General features: G+C 36.8%; 1 protein-coding gene across 2 annotated transcripts in view; it reads right to left on the bottom strand.

The window, feature by feature from the left end:
* daam1a (dishevelled associated activator of morphogenesis 1a) overlaps positions 1-27815 on the bottom strand; it is an 82269-nt gene that overhangs the window by 15762 nt on the left and 38692 nt on the right. For both annotated transcript variants that reach the window (XM_052145573.1, XM_052145572.1), the window contains exons 2-17: positions 22376-22604; positions 16334-16423; positions 12125-12196; positions 11529-11623; positions 7662-7995; positions 7348-7458; positions 7157-7260; positions 6780-6846; positions 6584-6701; positions 6275-6413; positions 5143-5201; positions 4778-4965; positions 3998-4276; positions 3572-3679; positions 2328-2425; positions 14-98 (exon numbers count right to left, since the gene is read on the bottom strand). In XM_052145573.1, the coding sequence (XP_052001533.1) occupies positions 14-98; positions 2328-2425; positions 3572-3679; positions 3998-4276; positions 4778-4965; positions 5143-5201; positions 6275-6413; positions 6584-6701; positions 6780-6846; positions 7157-7260; positions 7348-7458; positions 7662-7995; positions 11529-11623; positions 12125-12196; positions 16334-16423; positions 22376-22561 (2133 nt within the window). In that variant the 5' untranslated portion in view covers positions 22562-22604. The remainder of the gene's footprint in view (positions 1-13; positions 99-2327; positions 2426-3571; positions 3680-3997; positions 4277-4777; positions 4966-5142; positions 5202-6274; positions 6414-6583; positions 6702-6779; positions 6847-7156; positions 7261-7347; positions 7459-7661; positions 7996-11528; positions 11624-12124; positions 12197-16333; positions 16424-22375; positions 22605-27815) is intronic.

Genomic DNA, 27815 nt, shown 5'->3' with positions numbered 1-27815 from the left:
TAATGTTTCTCACCTGCTCAAGCATATCCTTGGGCAGATCTTCCTGCTCATCCATTGTCAATATCGCTCTCTTGATCTCCTCATTGGAAAGTTTTAATCTAGAATAAGATTTGAGTAAACCAATGTTACCCTGATGAAAACATGTAGCCTTCTTTATTTACAGGTGAATCTCACAAATAAATGAAGCACATTTTCCTCCCAAATTAGTCAAATGTGAAATCATTTTCTCATTATTTTAATACAGTAATAAAAAATCATCCCGTACATAGGCAGATTTCTTTTTTCACCCAAATAAACATATTAAATTACAACATACTCTATTCAACAAATACTTGTATAAAGTACTGTATACTTACAACTGTATCTCAAATTATTTTATTTTTTTATTAGTTTTAAAAATATAGATATTTTTTGCATTACAGTAAAGAGAACATAGGATTTGTTTGCATTACATTAAAGAGAATTAATTTTTGCATTACAGTAATGAGAATTTGTTTTGTTAAAATCAGAATTAGATTTATTTGCATTACAGTAATTTGAAGATTTGATTTATTGCATAATAAGAATGTTATGAGAATTCGTTTTTTGAAGCAGAGTGATGAGAATTAGTTTTTCCTGCATTACAATAATGAGAATTAGATTTTCTTTGCATTACAGTAATTAAAAGATTAGTATCATTTTGCATTACAATAATGAGAATTATATTTTTGCATTACAATAATAAAAACGTTTTTTTTTTTTTTCTCATTAAAGTAATGAGAATGAGCTTTTTTTATCATATAAGAATTAGTTTTCCTGCATTATAATAATGAGATTTGTTTTGCATTACCGTGATGGGAAATATTTTTTGTTACAATAATGAGAATTATATTTTTTTTACATTACAATGTTCAGAATAGGATTTTGAACAACAACAAAAAAAACATTGCATAACAATGCGAATGAAATTTTTTGGCTTTACAGTATTGAGAATTCGTTTTTTGCATTACAGTAAAGAAAATAATGCTTTTTGCATTACCTTGATAAGAATTTTTTTTATTACAATAATGAGAATTACATTTTTTACATTACAGTAATGAGAAGATTATATTTTTTTGCATTACAGTATCGAGAATTAGATTTTTCGGCATTGCATTAATGAGAATTTCTTTCAGAGACAGAAATAATTTTAAACATCCATTTTTTGTTGTTGTCATGAACAGTTTACAAACAATCAAAACAAAACCAATTTGGTGTCCGATTTTTCTAGGGTTTGGGTCAAAGGTAATTCTTTTTTTAGGTGGTTTCAGCAAGTAACCACCACACATTTAAGGGCTAGAGATAACATTAGAGAAGATATGTATGGGTCTTGCCTCTCTGCATGGGAGGACCAGTAGTCTTGATGCAACTGTGATTTTTTATTTTACCACCCATGAGTATGTTGATTGCCATTCAGGGATAAGAATGGTCACTGAATCTTTATTTCACTGCCATATGTTTTGCTTCAACCCTTCAAATCCAACTCTATGTTCACTCTCCTGATCATCAACAGTATTATGGTCTCCATCCCTACTCCCATTATCACTTTCCTGATCTCCATCACTACTCACAGTATCACTGCCTCTATCTCCCTGCATACCATCACTATTCAGCTCTTCAGATCATCTTCCTCACTGCACTCTCTGTCTCACTAATTGAAGAACCTGATGGTATGTCTTTCTACAAATAGAAAGCAGAACCATTTTTCAATGTGATTTTGTGTTTTCTGTATTTGCATGGTGGTTACTGAGTAACCATGTGATCACTTTTATACATATGCATAGTGGTTACTGTGCAAAACCACCACATTTTACCTAATAATATTAATGTATTGTGTCATTTTATTATATTTTTTACAAATTCTCACTCTGTAACATGTAACATTCAATGAAACTTACAGGATTTGTGTAAAAATGCCCAGACTGAGGTGGTAGGAATTTAAGGAACACCAGCATCAACCATGAGGACCCAACTTTGCAGAGAAACTACATCTATTACATCACTTCCTGTGTGCCACTTTCTTTTTCTTTCGCTAAACAACATCAAATATTTCGCAAAATTCAAAGATTCATACTTTAAACTCTAATGTAAACTATAAATAAAAAAAGAAGTGGTTTCACACAGCAACCACTGTGCCTGAAAGGGTTAAAAGAAAAAAAGAAAAAAAGAAAACAGCTAAGTAAACAACGAATAGTTCTATAGTGAAGTAATGCAGAGGTTTATTACTGTGAACAAAGCTTAAATGGTGAAAGATGGTATTGGTACGCATGAGGGCCAGTAAACAGAAGACAAAGGCATCATGGACTCACTTTGAGAGAAGGATGTTGCAGTTTTGTGCACGTCGACCATCGATGACAGACAATTCTCTGACTTTTTTAGAGGTTACTGTCTCATCCTCAGACTCTTTCTGTAAAAAAGACAAATGGCATGAAGATCAGCATCAATATCACATTGACCATGGGTGAGAACGTACAAGACACGCGGCCTTAAACTGCCTCACAAATACAGCCCAAATAGCCTAATCTCACAAAAGCAGACCAAACGCGATACAACCAGTTACAAGTATGCAAGGCATTAAAACCAACAGAGGCATAAAACAGTCTCCTCCACCTTACATAGTGGTATTTCAAATTGGCAATGAACAGCCAGCTGTGGAGCAGACAGCAAGAAATAGCGTGTTTTGGCAATGGAACAGTAAGTTTTATTTGGAAAGTGGAAGAGGGGAAAAGGGTTGAGGGGTTTTGATCCAAGAATATGGGTGATATTTGCATTTTAGCTTCTACTTTACTGTTGCATAAACTCCAGCTGCATGCAAAACTGAATGCATGCCACATAACCAACTTGGCTAATTCCGAACAGAGAATCTTGAAAAGCCTGCTAATAAACTGAAATAGGGCATTTGGTTCGATGGTATTTTAAATTATCCAACAAAGGTCTTTGATATATAACATGGTACTGAATGATTACCATATTTATGTACCATGGTATTTACCATTAATATTTACATGGTATCCAATGTACTTAAAATAATACCATAAATACTATATCCAAAAAACATGGTAGTATCATAAAAATGTTAGGTGTTTTTGTTAGGCTTAGGGCATAGCATCTAAAAACCTTATGAGTGCCACATTTTTATTAGTCAATCCATTTTAAGAAAATAAGCAGATCATATAACTAGACATTACAAAACTTAAGTGTCAGGTTCATTGAGCACTTACCTGTCTAAAGTTATTTAACAGAAAGTCCTTTTATGGCAAGCAGAGAGCAGAAAGTATTAGTTAGTAAAGGAAATATGCAAAAGGACAGGTGTAAACACAAGGCAGAAAAAACCTTGCATATCAAAGTGAACCAAATTACAGGGGTGGGACAGAAAGACAGAGATTCAAGCAGAGGAGCTTTAGTAACATATATGTCTGACATCACAGAAATACCTAGAGAATGCAAAAGGCACCTGGAGTAATGTGAAAGATGTGCTACAAAACCTATAAGACCAGACGGGTTAGAATTTGGATTCCATTCAATTTTTTTGGTGCTGGAGAAAAACTGATACCTGTTGTCTCTGGTAGGCTGAGAATGTTTTCTCAATGTCCTCCAAGTCTAAAAGTTTGAAAACATTGATGTCATCCAGGTCCACCCATACTGTCCCTTCCAGTTTATTCTGCGAGACAGGGTTGAGCAATGAATACACTGTGGTACATAGACTTAAATGGCTACAGTTCAGTATTTATTATTGAACAAAATAAAACAGACAAACCAACAATAAACTAACACAAAACTAAATAAAATAAAAAAATGAGTGGCTGAGAAAAAAAAAAAAAACACAAGCATAAAAAGAGAACAAAAAACAAGCTTGTGCATTGGGGTTTCTTTTTTATGAGCAAATATAAAAAGGTTTGTTTCTAACTTGTCTATGATTTAAATGTAAAAACTTGCTTGGCTGTAAACATTAAACCACCCACAAACACAAACAACTCACTTCACTGAGTTTCGTCCAGTTGAAGGACTTTAGTGGATTAGATGGCTGAGGTATGCTCTTCTTCAGTGTGGAGCCCAAAAGACCTCCAGGTAGAGGAGGAGCACCAAAGGAAGGCAGGCCTGGTGGAGGTGGTGGTCCCCCAGGTAGAGGGGGAGGAGGTGGTGGTGCTCCACCTGGAGGTGGTGGAGGAGGTGGCAGGCCAGCCGGTCCTGGAGGAGGAGGTGGGACGCTACCAGAGGCCAATGAGACAAGAGGGGGGCCCCCTGGGATATTTGTCCTCTATTAAGACAAAACGGAGTAGAAACATGAAGCATGAGTGTTGTAAGGTCTTTCGATCAATTGTATAGGAATCAACACAATGAAAACCACACTTTGGCTCTGTTACTATCGCTAGTGAGCTGTCTACCAAGACAGCATTTTTATGTATTAAAGACTTTTGCATGACCCTGAAGGATTTTCCATAGAGAAAGCTGCAAAATTATACTGCCTTATAAGATACTTTTTTTGATCAAAGAATAAGGAAGCACTTCATGTATCAGTTTGATATTGCAGAGTAAGCAATTGCTAACAGAGTGGCTGCCTATGTAGAGCTTTTCAAATCAGTCACTTATGAGGATACATACCAGTTGGATGCTAAAGTAGACAGCAAGACAGTTCACTAGGTTTTGGAACAGTCCCTACATGTGTGTGTGTGTGTATGTGTGTGTGTGTGTGTGTGTGTGTGTGTGTGTGTGTGTGTGTGTGTGTGTGTGTGTGTGTGTGTGTGTGTGTGTGGCATACATTGCTCATATCATGGAGCCGTGCAGAAAGATCAGCCACTTGCTGTTTCACAAGCTTATGCTCGCTGCTCTCCTTCTCCAGCTTTTCTTTCATCTTATTGAGCGTTTGCATCATTTCTTCCTTCTCTTGAGTTTTTGCATCACACTCCCTCTCCTTCTTCTCCAGCTTCTGCTGAAGCTCATTATGTTCTACAATTCAAGTCGGAGAACAAAAACACCTTCAATTAAAATGCACCACAGCACAAACAATGCTTCATTTAACAATGTCAGCAATGTCATCACTCTTTCCCATGCTGATAAAAGCACATGTAAACACATTCAAGGCCTCCTGATGGGTAAACAGTGACTCATAGACAGGTCGCATACCTTTTCTCATTTTCTCTGCTTGTTCTTTCCACTGTTTCACCTCGTTCTCATTGACCAACCTGTAAAATCAAACAAAAATAAAATAGTCAATATCGTCCACACAGCTCTAACGTACAATATAATATGTATATATGTTGCATGTATTGTTTTTACGGCAAATTTTTCAAAATAACTATCTATCTATCTATCTGTCTATCTACCCAACTATCTGGTTCGTTGACCAGCAAGATAATTTATAAATGTGTATATCTGCTGTTAACATTGTCCATTTTTAGGATAATATAAGCATAAAGATGACTTTAAAGCTAACATAAATGGACTAACAGTCACAAAACTCTGATTTTGATTTCATGGGGTCTTAAAAAAATTATCTAAACAGCGCAAAGATAAATATATAGTAGTTGATAAAGACCAGAAGGAAACCAGGGAATCTTGGTACTAAATGTAAAGGGATCAGACATGCCTCTGTCCCCTTCACTAGTGAGCTCTTTGAAGCAAAAAAAAACCCCAAGAACTTTGTAACGACTCTGTAATATTTGATCAAACCACAAAATGTTTTCCATATGCATTCTGCATATTTATTTTCATTTCACTGAATCTATCACAGATCATCTCTCAACCTCAATGCTTTAACTTGTTTGAACAAAAATGAAACTGTGTTGGTTTTAATTAATTCCATGCTGAATGATAACAATAAATAAATGTTTATTTTAACTCTTGTACCATCAAAAGGATGCTACTCCCCAGTCTGTACATCTAGCTATATGATTGTCATGTTGAACTAACAGCCTAAAAAGCTCCATTTAAGTTTATATCCATAAGACACCAAAATCTATGTAGTCTGAAGCTTTTCTAAAAATGCAGGAGATTAGGTACAGTCGGAAAGGTTACTAGTTTCAAAATTAACTTTTGAGTCTGGATTATGGATTTGAGATTATATGTTTCTGAACAGAATGAGTCAAATCACAGAATTTGCCAAATGACAAGTGGTTTTGGAGATAAATGCTCAGGATATCAATAAGTCCAGGTAAATACAAATGAGGGCACTGGGTACAGTATTGTTAAATCATTATTGTTAAATGCCTATGCTATAAATCTTAAGACATTTCTGGCCCATCTATTCATTACTCACATTCGCACCACGTTCCTCACATTGAAGTTCTCCAGGGGAGCCACATCAGGGTCATGACCCTTTTCGTTCTGCAGGACAATCTGCTGGACAATTCTGTCAAGGAGGAGCCAGTAATGTATCGTGTTCCCACTTCTTTTATCTGAGGCATAGTGGAGACATGATGGTGAACAAATCCTAACACAACACATAGCAATAGGTTCTCTAGATAACTTGATTCACAAACCCATAAATAATACTATGATGTATATTAATTCAAAAGTTTATGGAGATTACACAAGATAATGGTGCTCAGCCAGTGGCAACACTCACAAGGCATATGAAGACAGTGCTGTAATATAGACATAAAGTGCGGGAAGGCGTCCGTTTGGTTGATTTGCTTCCGGATGAGATCGAACACCTGAGTCGCACTTTTAGTGTCTATATGAACCTGAGGAGAATGAATGGCCAATGTGAAATTACATTCAATTTAACAAACTAAAATAGTAAATTAAGAAAGCAAGCTTACATTTTCAAATCGCTTTGCGAGAGCTAATTCATCTTCATTTCGTAGCATCTCAAAGAAGTCTAAATGCCTGGAAAGCAACAAAAGTTGATTGCATTTAATGCTCTGCAGAACTCCCCCAGGTACTTAAAGGGATAATTTACCCAAACATGTAAATAATCAACCTCATTTTGTTCTAAACCCCAAAATGACAGCCTCAGTCATAATCCACTTTCATTGTATGAATAAAAAGATGCGATGAAAGTGAATGGTGACTGAGGCTAACATTCTGCCCATCATCTCCTTTTTTGTTCATATGGGTTTGGAACAACAAAAGGCTAAGTGAATAATGACAGAATTTCCATTTTTGGGTAAACTATCCCTTAAAAGACAGTTCTTACCGATCTAAAGTGGAGTTTTCATGGGACCGTAATTTATCAATCACTGGTTGGATGCCCAGCATCAGAAATTCATACCGCAAATGAATTCGGAACTCCAAACTGGTCTGTAAATGAAATGTTGGAAGTTACAGAGAAAAGCTTGGGATGATTTGAATGTAATGAAATGCAGATGTGGAGAATGTGGCCCTTACCTCCCCAGTTCCCTGACTGAGGATAGCATTGATGAAGGACATGATTGCCGTCTTGAGGTTCACCTCATCTCTGTAGCGGCCCGTACTCCTGTCCAAGTCATTTAGAAGAGTCTAAATGAAAATCGAAAAGACAGGGAGACAAAAGATGAAGAATGAGAGAGAAAAACTGAAAAAGTTATCTTAATGTTTCATTCTTAAGTCTATATGACTCAATGCTTTCAAAGGAAAAGGGGTTCCAAGGGTAAGGACCATGTTGACACCAAACACCATGTCCTAATCAAGTGATTTAACCAAAATGATTTATTGTTGCGCACCTGAAATCGTGTCCGCTCGCAGGCGAACTTCTGATAGTGCAACATGGCTTCCAGGATTTTCTTGTGTCCTCCAGGAACTAAGCATACGGCACCCATGATCTCTAGAACAGCCACTTTGGTCTTAATGTTCTCGGTGGCCAAACTCTGGGCAATTATGTTGATACTTTCGCTGTGGGCGAGCACATGGGCACGTCCCTGAGAGTTGTTCATCAGGGCTTTAATGCAGCCAATCAGTGAAGTATGGATCTGAGACTCTGTGGTCTCGTAGTCCATCGTTTTAAGGAAGTTCAGGATGCAAGTCAGTCCATCAAGGTCTATGAAGCGTGTGACAAACCTGAGGAGCACAGCAGAGGTGAAGCCATAGTATAAGTACAAGATCTTCAACTCTTTTCTTCAAAGGCAGCATTTGAACTTAAATGGAACCTCATAGATGACTGATTTCGGACGATTTTCGACTTAACTTTAAATTGTTTTAAATAGAGTTTCCTGTTAGCATGTTGCTAAGACAACAATGTGATCCACTAATAAGCATAAAAATACGAAACACACAAATACGGTGTAAAAACTTCTAAGTATTGACTTTATAATATAATTATAATAATATTTCTCTCAGTTTGTACACAAAATGTGATTTATTTTTGCAATGCATTCTGGGGTTACCTTCTCAGCTAACAATACACGCTAGAATTTTGCAGTATATAATAATCTTTCCTACCTTTTGGAACAGCTTTTTTGTCAGGCATGCACCTATGATGCCTTTAAATACTGCCTACAGTTCATAGGCAGCTCACAAGGACAATTTACTCTTAAAATTTCCCCATTTTTAAGCAAAATATCTATTGTAGATTCAGAGATGACTGGTTGCATGAAAAATACTGCGGCATTTACCACTATGATGGAGGGCCAAACAAAATGATTTTGCTGGCACTGCATAGAGTTTCTATGGGATGGTGAATACAAATTCCTAATCTTTTATGCAGCAGTCACAGTGTGCTTTTATATGCATACATGTTGTTTCAGGAAACTTGGAATGAACCAAACCAATTTGAGTCAAAGAGCAAAAAAGCAGCCAAATATAAACATCTTTTGTTCAGAATCAAGCTTCAATTAAAAGAATTAACAGAATGGGGCAAATGGGGACAGAATGTTGCTGGTCAATTGCCTTGACCCCTAAACGGTTAAAGGATTGAGTGGTGATGCTGATCTAACCACCCTTATTAGGCAATGCTTTAGGCACTGACACACATGACCATTCAAAGCTGCAGCAGTGGTCTATATGATAAGTGATTGTATATTAGTGTGAACCTCAGGAAGACCAAGAGATGTCCCTGTCATATTTCACACCAAAATCAAATGACAAAAAAAAAATATATAAGAATTTATATTTTATAGAAAGAAAATAGTCAAAACATGTTTTTTATTATTTATTCATAATTGTGTTGTTTTTACTGTAATGCTATATATTCTGCATAAGAAAGTGAATGGGGCCATTCCATTGGCATTAAAATACAAACCACTTCAAAAGTATAGGCACAACATGTAAACATTATAGGTGATAACATGATTTTAGTGCAATGTAATCGCTTATCTGTGTAAGGTTATTCCAATATTACAACCTCATTGCTGTCAACAAAACGCCCTAAACGCTGCAAGCAATTATATCATACTAAAATCACACAAAACAGAGATTTACTCACACTAAAAACGTGTTAGTACAGAGAATGTTTACGTCTTGTGGCTATATTTTGAAAAAGTGTACAATAAGTGCAAAATACTTTTGGCCCCATTCACTTCCATTGTAAATGCCTTATTGTACCCACAATTATTATTTTTTTTTAAATAAACGAGCGACAAATCTTATTTTAGTATTTATGCTACAAATGCTGCCGATTTAACTTAACTTGCAATGATCCCGGAACATTCCTTTAAATCATAAAGTATAGTTGTAAAGTACAATTATAAGTAAACATCATGGTAGTATTAGTTGTTCTAGTATCAATTTATGCTGATTTTATTACAATGGAAGTGAATGTTATTACAATGGAAGTGAATAAGACCAGTCCATAAACATTATTTGAAAATGCTTGCTTGCTTTCTTTCTTTTTAAGAGGGATGAATCAAATATATTGTCTATGGTATTCAACATTATGCTACAAATGCTGTTCATTGAACAGTATACACTGATGAGCCAAAACATTATGACCACTCACAGGTGAAACTAATAACACTGATCATCTCCTAACAAGGCTACATGTCAAGGTCTGGGTAGATTAGATAGTAAGTGAATAATCAATTCTCATTGTCAACGTGTTGAATGCAGGAGAAATGGGCAAGTGTAAAGACCTGAGTGACTTTGACAAGCACCATTGTTATGGCCAGGTGACTGGGTCAGAGCATCTCTGAAATTGCAAGGCTTGTGGGGTGCTCCCAGTCAGCAGTGGTGAGTACCTACCGACAGTGATCCGAGGAGGGACAAACCACAAACCTGTGACAGGGCGTTGGGCACCCAAGGCTCATCAATGCAAGAGGGCAATGAAGGCTTTCACGTCAGGTCAGAACCGACAAAAGAATTATATTTTGTTTTTGTCAAACAGCGCATCGCACCATGTTGTGTATGGGGTTGCGTACCCGCAGACCGGTCAGTGTGCCCATGATGACCCCTGTCCAAAGTCGAAAGTCCCTACAATGAGCATGTGATAGTTGGACCTTAGAGCAGTGGAAGAAGGATACCTGATCCGATGAGTCCCGTTTACTTTTACATCATGTGGACTGCCGTGTATGCCATTTACCTGGGGAAATGATGGCACCAGGATGCACTTTGGGAAGACGACAAGCCTGTGGAAGGGGGTGTGATGCTCTGGGCAATGTTTTGCTGGGAAACCCTGGGTCCAGCCATTCATGTGGATGTCAATTTGACACATGCCACCTACCTAAACATTGTTGCAGACCAGGTACACCCCTTCATGGCAATTGTATTCCCTGATGGCAGTGGCCTCTTTTAGCAGGATAATGCACCCTGCCACAAAACACACATTGTTCGGGAATTGTTTGAGGAACATAATGAAGAGTTCAAGGTGTTGCCCTGGCCTCCAAATTACCCAATTGAGCATCTGTAGGATAAGCTGGACCAACAAGTCCGATCCACGGTGGCTCCACCTCGCAATTTACAGGATTGAAGGATCTGCTGCTAATATCTTGGTGCCAGATACCACAGGACACCATCAGGGGTCTTGTAGAGTCCTTGTCTCGGTGGGTCATTGCTATTTTGGTGGCACGCGGAGGACCAACAGCATATTAGGGAGGTGGTCTGAATGTTTTGACTTATAATTGTACTTTACAAATACACTGCTAAGTAAATATCTTGTAAGTATTTGTTGTTCTGGAATCAATTAATGCAGATTTATTAAATTTGTTTCATTTTTAAAAACCAATGCATCCAGGATGTTATCATTACTGTATTAAAGTAATAAAAATGTGGGAGTAAATGTGCTTAAATGTCATGAAAATAATGTCACAATGCAAAAAAAACTCTATATGGTCCTAAAATAGGCTTTATTATCTTTATGAAAAATATAATCTCTTATTTATTCAGTGTGTAATATGACCAAGACATTTCGTCGGGAGATTCACCCATTATTATGACTCATTCAGGGAAGTTAAACTGCTCAGCAGCTATTAACACTTCTCCTGGCAATGAATCATGCAGATCACTCTGACAACTAATGCCCTTGAAGGGCACGTTTTGTATTAATGATGCACTTAGTGAAGGAAAACGAGAGAGAGACACTCTATAATGAGAGCAATTAAGGAGAATTACACTGTCTTGAAAAGACCCATTTGATCATGTGACTGTGTTCTATTCAGTACCTCATTGGCTGTGTGCGGAGAGCAGTTTTCAAGCTCTCTATGGTCTTATTCCTCTCCTCCTCATCCTCCTTCTCCAGGGCCAGCAGGGTCTTCCTCTGATGGTGATATTTAACATTACAGGCATTAAAAATGGGACTGTCGTTAAACTGGAGGGACTTGGTCTAATGTCACACCTCAGTACTATGGCTGAAACACCGTACTTATGGTCACAGAAACATTCAAATACTTCTACAGAAGCAAACATCAACTAACTGCTGGGACTTCATCCTCCATTCCAGTGTTTTAAACACAAGCACAAATTTCAAGAGTGCTATAATATGTGTGAAGGAATTTATAGCTTCACAAATGACATTCTGATGAATGTATGTTCTCTTTCCCCTATGAAAAATGTAGTTGTTTACAAACATTAAATCTTCTCAGTAAACACCCAGCCGCCCAACAACATCCCCAAGGGCAACATCTGCATTTTTAATGACTCCTTTTGACTGAGAGTCTTCAGATAGCTACAGGCCAAATGCAGAAGTTAGTGTGGTCAGAGAAGTGTGCAGTATTTCCTGTTAGCTAGCTTGGCATTACATCTATAATACTGTACTTACAGCAGCCATTGAATTGATCTGATCGATGTAGAATTCAGGCCAGCTGGTCGCCCCCTTATTCTCTTCCTGCTCCTATGGAAAAACTGAATATTAGCTTGAACACTAAGATTCTTATAAAACAATAATGACGATACAAATATTTTACTTAAATTTACATAAAAGCATACATTTGTAGACACACAGGAAATCCTATTTGTATATGAACACCAAAAAAAATAAATAATATAACCCAACTATACTTGATACGAAATCGAAGAACAAACAGGTGATGTCATTTAGAACAAAAGCTAGCCAAAAAGATTTCGGTGGTCAATAACAGCTAGCCTGACGAACTTTTAGGAAATCGTCTAACTGACTTTTTAACACCTTCTTACTGCCATTGGTCCATGTCATCGATAGGTGTGACCTGAAGCTCCACCTACCTTGACGCCTACAACTTATTCTGTTTATGTTTTTTTCAGTCTGTTAAAATCAGTCATCGCTCATTTTTGCAATAGTGTCATTGTAATCATAAATGAATTACAATAAAAGAGTGTAATGCATGTTATGGCCATGTAGCACATTAGCATCATGAATTAATAATGTAAACAAGACCAATTAAAAATGTTCTACTGCATATATATTACTTTAAATCATCATCGAGTGGTTAAGACAACTTTTTTACTGATCTCATGTGAATTCTTCTCATAGAATGAGGTATTGATAACAAATTATAAAGTCACATTAGATAAGGTTTTACTGAGCATCCTCATAATTAAATGCTCCTCTAAACGCCTCCCACAGTGGTGTGGCGGGTGTCTGAATGTTCGGAAACAGTATACTGTTGCTTGGCTCTCATCATTTCTTCACCCTCATGCCATCCCAGACGAGTAAGACTTCCTTTTTTCTGCAGAACACAAAGATTTTTTGAAGAATATTTCAGCTCTGTTGGGCCATACAATGCATGTGAATGTGACGGTGACCAGACCTTTCAAGCTCCAAAAAGCACATAAACAGTATAAAAGTAATCCATATGATTCCAGTATTTAAATCTACTGTATGACTTCATAAGCTATATAATATGTGGTTCATAGATCAATATTTAAGTATTTATTTTTTTTTTACAATAAATCTCTATGGTGTAAGAGATTTTTAGTAAAAATAGGATTGAAATATTGATCTTTCTCTCACCTAAAGTGACAGCATTACTTTAGAAGACATATATTAAACCACTGGAGTCTGGTCACCATTCACTTGCATTAAAAGGGCCTATGGAGCAGAGATATTTTTCTTCTAAAAATCATTATTTGTGTTCAGCAGAAGAAATAAAGTCACACATCTGGGATTGCATAAAAGATGAGCAGATAAATGATGAGAGAATTCAAATTTTTTGGGTGAACTATCCCTTTCAAGTCAACACGAATTGCAGTTCAAATCACATTTACTTCACAAATGTGACAGTTCCAATTTAAACAGGATATTCAATCCTGTTTAAGGAAAAAATGCCTGAAATAAATTTTATCAATCAAGTATTAATTGGATCGGTGGGTGCCATTTTTAGAGACCCACAAAATAAGTGGCCATTTATTGTTAGATTGAAATATTTTCAATTGGGACCGGTAGCTAGTTTTTTTCAGTCTCTCTCTATACATTGTGATGAAAGATTACAATGACAAATATTTTTTTAACATGTTTAACCTAACATGTTTTTTTAAAGAAAGTCAACAGGTACTTTATAAAGTCATTTTGACTTTAAACTACAATCTTCAGAGACACAAAAACACAAAGTCAATGTGCTGTCCTTCACACGAACACATATCTACTTGTACTGCCAATTCACATTCTCATGTACTTCCTCAGTCCCAATGTGTGAGAACAAAACTGATGGGAGTGTTGTGATATCCAAAAAATCAGTTCCAACAACCCAAAAGTGCCAGTGAAATGATATATTTGTGTGTGTCTACACCTGACATCTTGCTTGAGTCAACTTTCAGGTAACAAGCATCACAAGACTTAAGTTTTGGGACTATTCCAGTCCAAAAGTTCAGTTAAAAAGCTCTGGCAGAGGGTTAAAGGCTACAAGACATTCCAAAACATGCCTTTTCCCAGAGTAACTGATTCGTTAAACCTTTTAATAAAAGCCTGGGGTTGGGAAACAATAACACAGTGTTTAGTGCTATACTCAAGTGTCTATAATATACTGCTGCTCCCTCATTCCAAGATTGACTTGTGTTGGCCAGGGTAAGTTTGGAATTGGGAATTGGGGTTGTTTTGGGGGTTTTAGTGTAACGGTTACAGTGCGTACACCACATGAGCCGACTTTCACGATAAGCTTCCAGGAATCTCTTTAACAAGTACACCCATTGTTTTATAACCATATTCTGCAATTATGCAATTACACCAACTATTTTGGACCAGAGGGGCTTAGGGATTATAAAAAAGTGTAGCTTGAAACCAAAAAGTAGGGTGAGAAAGATCTCATTAAGAGTTATTATGAACACAAATGCTTAATACCAGACATTCACACACATTTTGACCCCTTACGTCTTGATAGCAGTTTTAGCTCTCATTACATTGCACGGTGTTGGTTCCATATGTTTCTGAAATCCCAAAAATCCACAGAGGAGAGATTTGATTCAGTCCTTGCAGGTGTAGTTGGCCGACACACTGCATGTGGTGTTTTATTGAGCTTGGATAACAGTGCATACTTGTAACAGTAAGACGAGTTTGGTTCAAGCATTTCTGCACAGTTTAAAAGCTGAAACGTTTGACTGTAGTGTCAGAGCTACTGTACTGGACAGTTATGGATTTTGTCATGATGCTATCAATATAAATTATGGTAGTGTAAACTGAAGCAGAGTATGCGGTTATACCAAATTCAAACAGAAAGTATAGTCTTTACTGTGCTTTTATGATGGTGTAGGTGAAATAGAAGTCAAGATGAAATCATAATAATTTATATAAATGTGAAATAATCTATTTATCTGCATTTTACAACAGCTTCGAATAAATTCAGATCCAAATTTACATTCAGAACTGTCCATTTTATAAATAAGCAATAAAAACCTCCAACTAAAAACCATCTTTAATTCCCACTTTTTACCAATGCAGAAAACCTCTCAAGAGGTTTAAAAATGCTTTGGTCCATGCAGAAACCCCAATATAAATGTTTTTATTAATATATGAATGTGAAGGGACTTAATCCCTGACATCGTAATGATTGACAGTAATCTTTTTTAAATGTTTTGGAGGTCAATAAGCCAGCAGCTGAGGGAGGGTTCCCTGGTGGGTCATAACCAGGTAACTGGTCATGCACTCCAGCAGCCTTAGAAAAACCCCAGACTACTGCTGTGCACTTTGCTCTTCAGTTCCACTGGCTTAAATGGCTCCTATAAATGAAGGTTTACAGAGTGTGACAGGGCAGCCTGGGTTCTGTTACCTCTCACTCCTCTAACCCAAATCACACGTACTGTGAAAATAAACTCTTGCACTCAACAGCAAGCTTGTGCTAGAGCGGACTGGGTTAGACTTTGCCGTTTACATTATGGCCTAGATGTATAGTAAACTGAGATGCGTTCACGCACTTAGCTGTTTAGCTTCAAGTTCTCTGGTAAGAACAGATGAAACGTTTGTGCAGGAAACAGGGATGTTTAAGGAAACAGCAATGCGGGGCCTGGGTAGCTCAGTGAGTAAAGACGCTGACTACCACCCCTGGAGTTCCCTCGCAAGTTTGAATCCAGGGCATGCTGGACATGAGTGACTCCCAGCCAGGTCTCCTAATCAAACAAATTTGCCCAGTTGCTAGGAAGCGTGTCACATGGGATAACCTCCTCATGGTTGCTATAATGTGGTTCTCGCTCTCCTAGGGGGGCATGGCAAGTTGTGCATGGATACCAGAGAGAATAGCGAGAAGCCTCCACACACGCTATGTCTCCACGGTAATGCGCTAAACAAGCCACATGATGAAATGCGCAGATTGACGGTCTCAGACTGAAGGCAACTGAGATTAGTCCTCCGCCACCTGGATTAAAGCGAGTTACTACATCACCATGAGGACTTAGAGTGCATTGAGAACTGGGCATTCCAAATTGGGGAGAAAAAAAAAACCTATGGAACACACTCTGACATGCCAGTCTTTGATTGTATTGATCTATATTCTATTTATGACCAGGGACGTAAATTCAGTCATTGGATCTGTCATTATAGTTCATTGCCTTAGTAAGGCCTTACCTTCTTCTTGCTACAGTAGATTTGCCATTTCTTCTCTGCAGGAAGGGCAAACATGGCCTCTCTATGTTTCTCTGTGAGATCCAGCTCATCCTGTAGGGGAAGGGGACATTGAGAGAGGTTTCAGGATATTGCATCCGTTTATTTCAAACAGTTTCTATTTTAGTTTAAAGATCAGCTCTCTATGAAAACCTCTCTATTCCAATAGAAATATTGAGGAAGTTAAGCAATTTTTAAAATTTCATTTTGTCACATACTCATATTATTCACTTACAAAAAGGTACTGTGGTATGATGGTACACTGATGGAACCATGGTACTACCAAGGTACATGTCCAAAAAAACATGATATTTCCATGATGGAAGTCCAACAAACATTGCATTCCTATGGTACATGTCCAAAAAATATTTTGTATTAAAAACAAAAACATGGTATTGCCATGGTACAGGTCCAAACAAACATGGTATGGACTTTATAATGTCAAAATCATGGCATTGCCATGATAATGTCCAAAAAACATGGTATAGGCTAGTTATGGTACATGTATGTATGTATGTATGTATGTATATATATATATAAAAAACAACAACATGGGATTACCATGGTAAATGTCCAAAAAAGTAGTATTGTCATGGTTTATGTCCCAAAAAACAGGGTTCAGGCTAGTCATGGTACATGTCCAAAAACATGGTTTCCTTATGGTACATGTCCAAAAAACATGGTATCCCTATGGTACATGGCCATAAAAACATGGTATCCCTATGGTAGATGGCCATAAAAACATGGTACAGTCTAGTCATGGTCAATAAAAAGAAAAACATGGTATTGCCATGGTAAATATCAAAACAAACAAACATGGTATTATCATGGTACATGTAAAAAATATATATATATAAAACATAGTATTGACATACGCATGTCTAAAAAACATGGTATTACCATTGTAAATGTCCAAATAAATATAGTGTTGGTGGTATGGTGAACATGCCCCAATAAAACAAGGACAAAGGAAAACAAGAGTAATTAAATACATAATAAATAATAGAGAAATTCTGTTAGGTCCTGCAAGGATCAACATCCAGGTCCTGACATATCAGCATCCTATTCAGTGAGCCACGAGACCTGACAAAACCTACTTGACGTGTGACATCAGACTCCAGATATCACTGACCCTGAAGCGGGGTTAATTTCCCACAACTCTGTGTGAGAGGGGTTTCTTGTTTCCTCACGGCAAAGAAAAGAGTTAGTCATGTAAACCATCAATTAATGCCTGCACACTCCTGTGACCTTTGTGCATTCCCATGATGCAGTTCTGTGCTGAGTATGTCACATTCAATCCAGATGTTTAAGCAGAAGTTAATTAACTTCATGTGAGGGACAAATACAATGAGCAGGTCCTGAGAACACGTGTAACTGGCTGCATAAGGATATAATGAGGTATTCTTTAAATATAGGAAAATAGTATTATCCAACTCGCAAGTACTTTTGAGTATATTTGAGCTGAGATTCCAAAGAGAAGAATTCCTAGATACCACATATATTCCTGAGGCAGGCAGGTCAAAGACTGATTGTCACCAGATCTCTTTCCATCTACCATCCAAAACCTAAACCTGCTTTTCTACTCTGCTATGCCCACACTAAACAGGCAGAACACATATTCTTAAAGGGAGGAAGAAAGAAAGTCATATGGGTTTGGAGTAAATTAAGGCTGTGTAAAGGACGGCAGAATTTATTTATTGGGTGAACTATCCCTTTAAAGCATTGTCTGTTTGCCAACTAGCTATACATGAAGACTGTTGTTCTAATCAATGCAGAATCAAAAGCCTGTTAGAAACATTTTGGTGTTAAATCAAGTTAACATGGCACTGACTGACATCTCAGTCGTGGCTCATTGTAAGCGCTCAAAGACTCAGCAGGGGACAGGCTTCCACCTTGGCAGCATGAGGGACTGGGCTGGCGCATACAACACATCTGTGAGCCCATCTGAGCCAAATGCCTGCTGGTCATGCGCTGGTGGGCATGAGGCACACAGACGTTCTCCTGCTTGCTGGAGTCTGAAGAGCTAATGAGGAGATGTGCATTGTTTAACAGACCCTTTAAATGGACCATTAGAAGGGAATGCATGGATTCCACATATTACAGAGTCTAAGGGTGGGTTGCATCAACAAGGATCAATTTTAAATTTAGATTAAATCAAGGTTGATCTGATAATTGTTGCACCAAACTTTAAATCTTTTTAAAATATAATCAGAGTTACATTTGAACCATCGATTTGATCCTGATTTAAATTTCACAGTAAATCTGAATTAACTTTAATCCTGCTGCTCCAACATTTTAAACTCTTGTTTAAATCTTAGTTAGGGATCATCTTTAATCTTGCAGCTGAAGTGGTTTAAATAAACAACGGACCTCCAATTAAACACGAGTGACTAGGTAAATGAACAGTGGCTGTGCCATCACAGCCCTCTGAGAGACATTTATCATATTATTTATCATGTTTTAATCATGGGTTAAAAGATTCATCTCTAATTTGTTAAACCGCGTTTAAAATTAAGCGGTGTAACAACTCAATTTAAAATAAAACTCAGATCAACAAACCCTGGATTAGCTCTAAACTCTGCTTAATTTAATCCTAATTGGTGCAACCCACCCCAAGTGAAACTTCACAAATAGAGGAATGGTAGAGAAAACACTAAATGTTTTATTTCTGAAAGAAATTCTAATGGAATTGTTGTGAATGAATGCATTTAAAGTGGTATTTCACCCAAAAATGTCACTGAATCATCCCTTAAATGGGCTCCATTTGTGACTTCTGGCCACATCTTGCCCATGAGTGCAGCTTGAGTGCATTCACACTCTGCATGTACTAGCTTAGCAAAAAAACAATAAATACATAAATAAATGGTAAAACATATGGGATAGAAAGACAAGCTTCTTTGTGTTTTAATGAGTCATCCTTACTTTGACTGCCAATATAATGTTTGACAAAAGCAAAGCAGATTTCCATTTCAAAATGGCTGAAGTCCAAAGATCTATCAAGCCCCAGTACAAACTTTTATAAAACATCTCACAAACCAAAAGAACATTAGACTACAGCGAAAGAGTAAGTGCTCTTCGATCCAAAACCATTAAATCTAAAATACTGCTGGGTGATTCATAATTTAAGGTTTTATTCCTTTTAACCTTTGTGTCTTTGAACCAGTCTGCTGGCTAAATTAGAAATAAAATGTTGATTTTGAACAGATCATATTTGAACGTAGTTACTGCACCACCTTTTCTCAACCGATCCTATTTCGATCCGCCCGATACCGATCAAATACCAGTGTGTTTGTTGCATAATCAGTTTAGAATATCTTTATTTATTTATTGAAACTAATTGTGCGTGCTCTTTAATATTTAAAGAAACACAAACCTCTAACTACACATTATTTCAATAGAAATGTATAGCTTAATACAAAAAACTTTATTGTTAACTAGTATACTGGATAATGTAGCAGCAAATTAACAGTAATTCCAGTATAAGTCATCAGTAGATTTTTTTTATTATTTTTGCAAAATATTTTTCAGCTTGACTTTAAAGGATTCATATCTCTTTTTTGTTCAATTTAGTTGTAAGATATCAGCTCACTTTTCATTCAAACAGTTATTTTTTGGAACCCATTCAACGAAAATATTATTAAAATTTTAAAAAAAATGATAATAATAATAATAATAATAATAATAATAATAATAATAATAATAATAATATAGTATATAGTAAGATTGCGCACCTGTAACTTTTAAACCCTCATGCTTTTATTTTGACATTGTGAACTCTCCAGGAAGTCATGTATGTGTCTGTTTGTTGGCAAGTTCACAATTTAATTAGCTTCTTATTCAAATTCTGGTAAAAAGTGAACAGAACTATTGAGCATCTACATCTGAGATGCTGTTGGTGAGTAGCACTCAAATATTGTGCACCGCGTGAAGTCTAAAAATGTCTCAATTTCTATCCATTCATCCAATTATCCATCCATCCATCCATCAAGCTGGAAGAGATGTGGGAAATATTTATCTATCTGTCTATTAGGGATGTAATGGTTCTCGGTAAATAAAAAGAAAGAAAACACGGTTCGGTAAGCATTTGCTCCGCGGTTCATCTCTAGTTTAATAACGCATCTGGATCATACACTTTGGCAAAGAAAACAAAGCGACAATAGACATGTGCGGTTGTAAGATCCGCTAATGCAACTGTATGGCTCTTTAGATGGACACACTCCACCTACGTTTCACGTGGGTCAACTGTCTACAGAGAGAAGCTGTCATGCTAACTGTATGTTAAATCAGTCGATGACATCACAGTTCTGCATGCAAATAAATAATTTATTTACGCTGACATCACCCGATGATAGATAACGTGCGGTGAGCACAGAGCCGCAGGTGAGCCCGAAACTGCACACAGACACAATCCCTTCCATCTTTAAACAAGCACTCTGTGCTATTTCAGCATGAAACAAGAACTAAAGCGCTTGGGGTATTCATTGCCAAAGTTATGTTGGCCATACGTTGATGAAGATGTGGGATTTCCACATATGATTAAAACACTCATGTTGCTTTATGACATCCCTTCTAATATCCATTTTAACAGCAAGGTTATTCCTTCTATAGTGATTTTCAACTTCTAATTGTTGAATATATGTTTAATTGAGTATGAAATGCACTTTATGTTGATGCATGTAGCATAAAAGCAGGTATTAAGTTAAATGCTGAGTTAGTAACTAGATAATTATTATTTTTGTTAGTGAAGGACACTAAAGAAAATTAACCATGGTTTTATTCAGTAATATGTAGTAGCCATATATCAACCGTGGTTTTACTATAGTAATATTGTAGTAGCCATGACTGAAGTAACAATGACTACTGTCACCATTGTTTTCTTGGCAGCAATCATAGTTTGATACAATTAACCATTGCTTTACAATAGTAATACTGTAGTTTCCATATAGTAACCTTGATTTTACTATAGTATTGTAACCATGACAGTAACCAGTGAGGGCAAAAATCTTGAAGTTTCTGTTACCAAATAGAATACATTTATTTTGGATTTGGCACTAATATTTTTTTTTTCTGAACATAAATACTGAACCATACTGAAACCCTAAAACTGTGATACAAACCGAACCTTGAGAAATTTGAACAGTTACTCCTCTATCTATCTATTCATTCTTCCATCCATCTATCCATTATTTCATTCATCCATCATCTATTTGTCAAAAATTCTTTTGACTTCTTAAAAAAAAAAAAAAAGGCAAAAATCAAGGTTACAGCAAGGAACTTACAACTGAAGTGAATGGGGACCAATTTTTTTATGGTAAAATACTCACTTTTTCAAAAGTTTAACCACAAGACAAAGGATATTATATTTAGTATGACAAAATCACGTACAAACCTTTTCTGTGTAAAGTTACAGCCAATTTCATAACTTAGTTTCCAAGACAAATGTCAACAAACCCTAAAACGACTGTAAAAATTACGATTTAAACAACTTTGCAGCTCAAATAATACACAAGTTTTAAAATAATAATTACTCCAAGTGCTTTTATAAAATTATAAGGTTCACATTTCTGTGTTTAAACCCTCCAAAAATTGGCTACATTCACTTTCATTGTCCCCAATCACTTCCATTGTAAGTGCTTAACTGTAACCTAGATTTTTGCTTTTTTTTTTTTTTAAGAAAAGGCGGGACGAGTCTAAATAACTTTTGTGGTAATCAACATTATGCCACAAATGCTGTCGATTTAGCTTAACTTGTATTGAACCCGGAACATTCCTTTAATCCATCCATCCAATAATTAATCTATCAAGCCATCCATCCATACAGTTGGAAGAGCTGTGGGAAATAATCAATCATCCATCCATCCATATACTGTAGGTATAGGAAGAGTTATAGGAAATACCCATCCATCCATAATGAGATGAAGGAAATAAATTAACAGTGAAATACAGAGGAAAAATAGAGAAAAAGGACACAAAAGAAATTGTGCGGGTGCATGATAGAGCACATACCACCAGTTCTGTGAACATGGCATCCAGTTCCTCAGTGGGGGGCATGGGCAGGGTGGGCTCCATGGTCTGCAGTGTGAAGTTGCTGTCATGTCGGAGACGGTAGGTGATTTCAGGATGTTCACTTTTCTTTAAGCAGCAGCAGAGGAAGGAGAGGCCCCGTCCTCCTCGCTTACGTGGAGCCATCATGGCCTAAAGCCAGTCAAATATGTCTCGCTTCAGCTACGACCCCCTATCAGAGATAAAACAAAGGACAAGGTATGCAAGACGTTCAAAAAACATGAACAAATAAAAAAAGGTAGTGCGGTTTTACTTTAAATGAAAATAAGCTTGGCAGTGTAGCGGCTCAACGTGAAACAGAACAGCATGGAAAGGAGTTCTGCAACAGCTGAAAATCATACAGTCACCTAGAGCCATTTTCAGCATATTGTTTTGAGAGTAAAATGTGAGAAATTATTTATTTATTATACACTCCTGACAAACAGGTTACATCACTGTCGACCTTTTGAATCAGTAGAGATATGCAAAATATCCTGCAAATATAATCTCCCTGAAATGAATCACAAGCAAATCTTTGGTGCCACTTATTTACAATATGCAAAGGTATCTACAAAACCAAACTGACTGCCTGTGTGTCCATGCAGTAAGACTCATAATCCCATTTGTATGATCATTAAAGAGGAGAAGAAATCTTTGATACAAAAGATTACCTGTCTCCTCCACTCGAGCTGTATAATCTCATAATCCATTACAACGATCTCTACACAAACACCCAAGCCTCGCAAACTCTCCACACATTGACAGGATTCAACATGCAAAGGATCATGAAGACAAATAGAAGAGTCAAAATGTAATGAGCCATAAATTAACACTATTAGGTGCTTTTACATGAGAATCACTTTAAGCAAATAAAGCAAACTAAATTGATACTAAACCCTTTTTAGTCAAATGTGTTTCTGTGTAATTCAATTCAGTGTTTAAGTGGATTTGTGTCCGTTACAAGCATGGGAATGTTTTTCCTCTATTAAAACAGAGGAACAATGCACAAGGATAAACGAAACCATTCTAGAGCAACAAAATAGGTTAAATCTACTTAAAGTGTTCGATGCTGCATGTTCTTCAGCTGTATGGTCATTAGCCTAGTGGTTAAATATCTAGGCTGGTAACTGAGAGGTTGTACCTCTCCTTCTTTTTCTCCATATTAGGAATAACAGAGAAAGTCATCATGCCCAACTCTATCTCCATCCCACATTACCAGTCCCCCTGATTTAATGAGTACACCAGCCTGAGCTCCAGCAAAAGGCCATCTTGGTACCCATGACCCTGAAAGAGCCAGTTGTAAATCTGTAAAATACAGATTTAAAGGGATAGTTCACACAAAGAATGAAATTTCTGTCATAATTTATACACCCTAGTGTTGTTCTTTTATGACTTAGCTACTTTTTGTCTGTGGTACACAAAAAATATGTAAGGGAGAATGTTAGTCTCAATCACCATTCATTCACTTTCATTGTATGAAACAAAGGTCCAGAAAAAGTAAAACGGTGACTAACAAAATACAACTTATTAAACAAAAACAAAAACTAATGACACATTATATTAATGTCATACTTTGCACAACAAAACATGTTGCATGAATATGATTCGAGAGTTATCGTCAAGGGGACAGTCTGGTTCCAGAAGAAAAAACAACATTTTCCCATAGACTAATTGATTTTCAACGATAACTTGAGCTCCAAGGTTGTTCATCGAAGGTATATGCTTCTGTTGAAGCCATCTGTCTGTGTTATTTTAACTTTTTAGTTTAAAAATAGCATTTGATAGTGGAATTTGTAAACAACTACATTACAACTACATGAAGCTGGTTGGCTTGGTTCATGGCTAACAACTCTTTATTGAAGGATTTTATGAAAAGTCTATGGGAAAATGAATAGGAAAAAGACTTCCGGAACCCAGATGGCTGAATAAGTAGAAGGGCAATGTTGTGTTCTATTAACACCTTAAATGTTAGTCCTGCTGCTTTGTGATTCAGTTAGTGAAGCTAATAAAATATATAAGCAAGTAGTGATGCTACTAGTTAGATAGGTAGTTCGTCAGTTCCAAGACATTGCATTAAAAACTTCATCCTTTAAATCTTACAAGCATCAAACTACATGTTTGCATGTGCTTCCCCACATAGTCTCAATGAAGACTTGGACATCAAACAGAGTTCAGATAGGAAGCATCTCTCTTAGAATCATCTTTGAATCTCAATTGTGATTCATCCCTTTCCAGTCAAAACAGGGGGCAGGATGCTGGCCTTCTGGACAGAGAGCGAATCGTGAGGTTCGTGTCTGTGAACTCAAACTATACAGAAGCTTGTGGTCACTCCCAGCTGAGTGAGAGAGCGAAAAAAGGAAGGAAGGACATAGGAAAAGCAGAAAAATGGAGAGAATCATAGCAAAATTGCAAGGGAAACACCTCTGTGAGCAATTCACTCCACCTAGTCGACGATTTGGACCAATTCCAAATTCACGCTAATACAAACCTTGTGTGATTTTCCAATAAGGAAGAGAATCTTGATTCTCACGCTGCAAGTATTTAGAAGTGATAACCCAGCAGACACAGCTGTGCCTCTGAGCGAGGATGGGAATTTTTTCACCACTGGGTTTATTTCATTGTGTAAAAATATCTCAGTCCTGACTTGTTGATCCAAAGATCAGTTGGTGACAATTTTCTGTGGTCTGAGAAAAGTCTATAGTTGGTGTCACTTAAAAACAGGACAGCATTGAATGCATCTTGCATGCATCTGCATCTTGGTTTTTCCAAGGTTTGTGGTTTTAAACTTTTTCCATGAAATCAGCAAGCTGTAATAAGGTCACAAATTCTATACAGCTTTGAAACATTACACATTACATTTATTAATTCGGCAGGTGAATCTCACAAAAACATGTTCAGGTCACATTTTACCCAAAAATTTAAAATAAATAAATCAAAAAGAACTTGTATTTAGCAGGGCTTGGTATTGATACGGATTTCCTGATTTTATTTTATTCTGATTCACAAGCTCTAAATTTGATTAAATTAGATTCTGATCTCCAAACGATTTGAAATGCTTCTGATTAATTTAGGTATATTTCAGTTATAACTAGTGGTTGACCGATATATCGCGAGGCAGATAAATCTGCCACTATTCTGAATTTGTAATTATCAGCAGATACATTTTACGATTAGCCAATTTGATTCTCAAGGACGTGAGGGTGCCGAGAATCGCCTGTTTGCATGTGAAGCATCTGAGACCTGTAAATGAGCAATCACAGACTGTCATTCTGTTACTATAATAATAGACTGGTGTGCAACACAGTCTCATTTAAACAGTCCGCATATTTGAGCCATGACAGAAGTGTCTTGTCTAATGATAATATGGCAAATATCAATAAAACTAATATCATATACCGCCTTCAAATATGCAGATACCTCATTTAAACATATGTAATAAACAAACCTCACAAAACGTGAGTAAATCCAGCATCCTGTGAACGCTCATATTTCTTCCTCTAAAGCACATATTCTATCATCCCCTTTTCAACAGTTCCCTGTGACTTAAATTTCTTGTCTAATGATAAAAAGGCAAATATCATATACAGCCTTTTCTTACCATTGAACACTCATCTAATAACATCTTCCTTTGAAGCACATATTCTATCAGCCTGAAACAAAACTTCAGGATCAGGATCAAAAGTTCCTCCGATTCACAAATCATGACAGTCTGTCTGTAACAATCCAATCAGGCGATCAGAGTAAATTTGAGAAACTGTTGTGCATGAAAATCCCAGGAGATCACCAGTTACAGAAATACTCAAAACCACCCCATCTTGCACCAACAATCATGCCACGGTCCAAATCACTGAGATAAAAGTTTTCTCCAATCTGATGGTTGATGTGAACAGAACTGTAACTGAAGCTCCTGACCCATATCTGAATGATTTTATGCACTGCAACCAGAGGATTGGCTGATTAGATAATCGCATGGATGATTGTTGGTACCAGACGGGCTGGTTTGAGTATTTCTGTAACTGCTGATCTACTGGGATTTACACACACAATAGTCTCTAGAATTTACACAGAATGGTGCTAAAAACAAAAAACATCTAGTGACTGGCAGTTCCGCAAATGGAAATTACTTGTTTATGAGACGGGTCAACAGAGAATGACCAGACTGTTTCGAACCGACTGGGATTTACACACACACACACAACAGTCTCTAGAATTTACTCAGAAGGGTGCTAAAAACAAAAAACATCCAGTGAGGGGCAGTTCTGCAAATGGAAATGCCATGTTGGTGAGTGAGGTCAGCAGAGAATGGCCAGACTGGTTCGAACTGACAAAGTCTATGGTAACTCAGCTAACCGCTCTGTACAATTTTGGTGAGAAGAACATCATCTCAGAATAGCATTCATGTTGGCGCTGTTTTGGCGGCATGAGGGGGACCTACACAATATTAGGCAGGTGGTTTTAATATTGTGGCGGATTGGTGTATCTAATAATCAAAACAACCAAATCTGAAGTAAACTTTAAAGTAAAAGTAGAGGATAGATCTTGGGATTTTAAGAATCAATGTTGAAATTGTTCAAATAAATATCACAATAAATTGAGGAAAAAAAAAATTAAAATATATATATATATTTTTACCCAGCTCTAGTATGAAGCATAAAGAAAATGAAGCCTTTTTTAGGACAATTAAGATTTGTGCATTCTGACCTCTTCAAGACAATCAAGAGAATCTCCCCAACAAATAAAATAATATTTTTTAAATGTGGATATTTTTATTATTTTCAATAATGATTCTCATAACTGTACCAATTCAATTTATACTGTATTACAGTAAAACAATTAATGAAATAAATAGAAAATTAGATTTGCTTCACATTGTATTAACAAATATGCAGAAAACAGGGAAAAACACACTTAATTGTCATTCAAATTATGTCACAATGCAACAAAAATCTTAAAGGGTAACTAAACCCTAAACCAACTTTTTTTAGTTAATGATCTGTAAGCATGGGGCTTTATTAGTACTGGTCATTGATTCAAGTAATTTTTTTGACATTTGTGTATAAAGTGTTTTAATTCTACAATATATGGTGTAAAAACGTCTGAGTGCTGCCCTCTTCAGGTTGAACGGTGGCTACTGCAGTTGAATTTTCCTATTGGCTGTTGCGGTACTTTGTGACGTAAGCGGTGACAGCTGACGTAAGCAGGTTCCAGCTCACCACGCCAGACTCATGTACATGTCGTCTTACGACCGTGTGAGGAATAATAATAACATAGAGTCTGACAGCAGCTGTCAATTAATCCGTCACTAGGAGTCTCAGGTGCCCCCCCCACTCAGCCCCGCACTCGGTTCGTTCCCTCTATCCCCGCCGGGGTCTGCCTGCTTTTCCTGCATTTTCAAATATTTCTA

The sequence above is a fragment of the Xyrauchen texanus genome, chromosome 16, assembly GCF_025860055.1.
Source record: "Xyrauchen texanus isolate HMW12.3.18 chromosome 16, RBS_HiC_50CHRs, whole genome shotgun sequence".
NCBI lineage: Eukaryota > Metazoa > Chordata > Actinopteri > Cypriniformes > Catostomidae > Xyrauchen > Xyrauchen texanus.
Note: the sequence above shows the minus strand (reverse complement) of the source record. Positions and strands in the feature narration are given on the sequence as shown.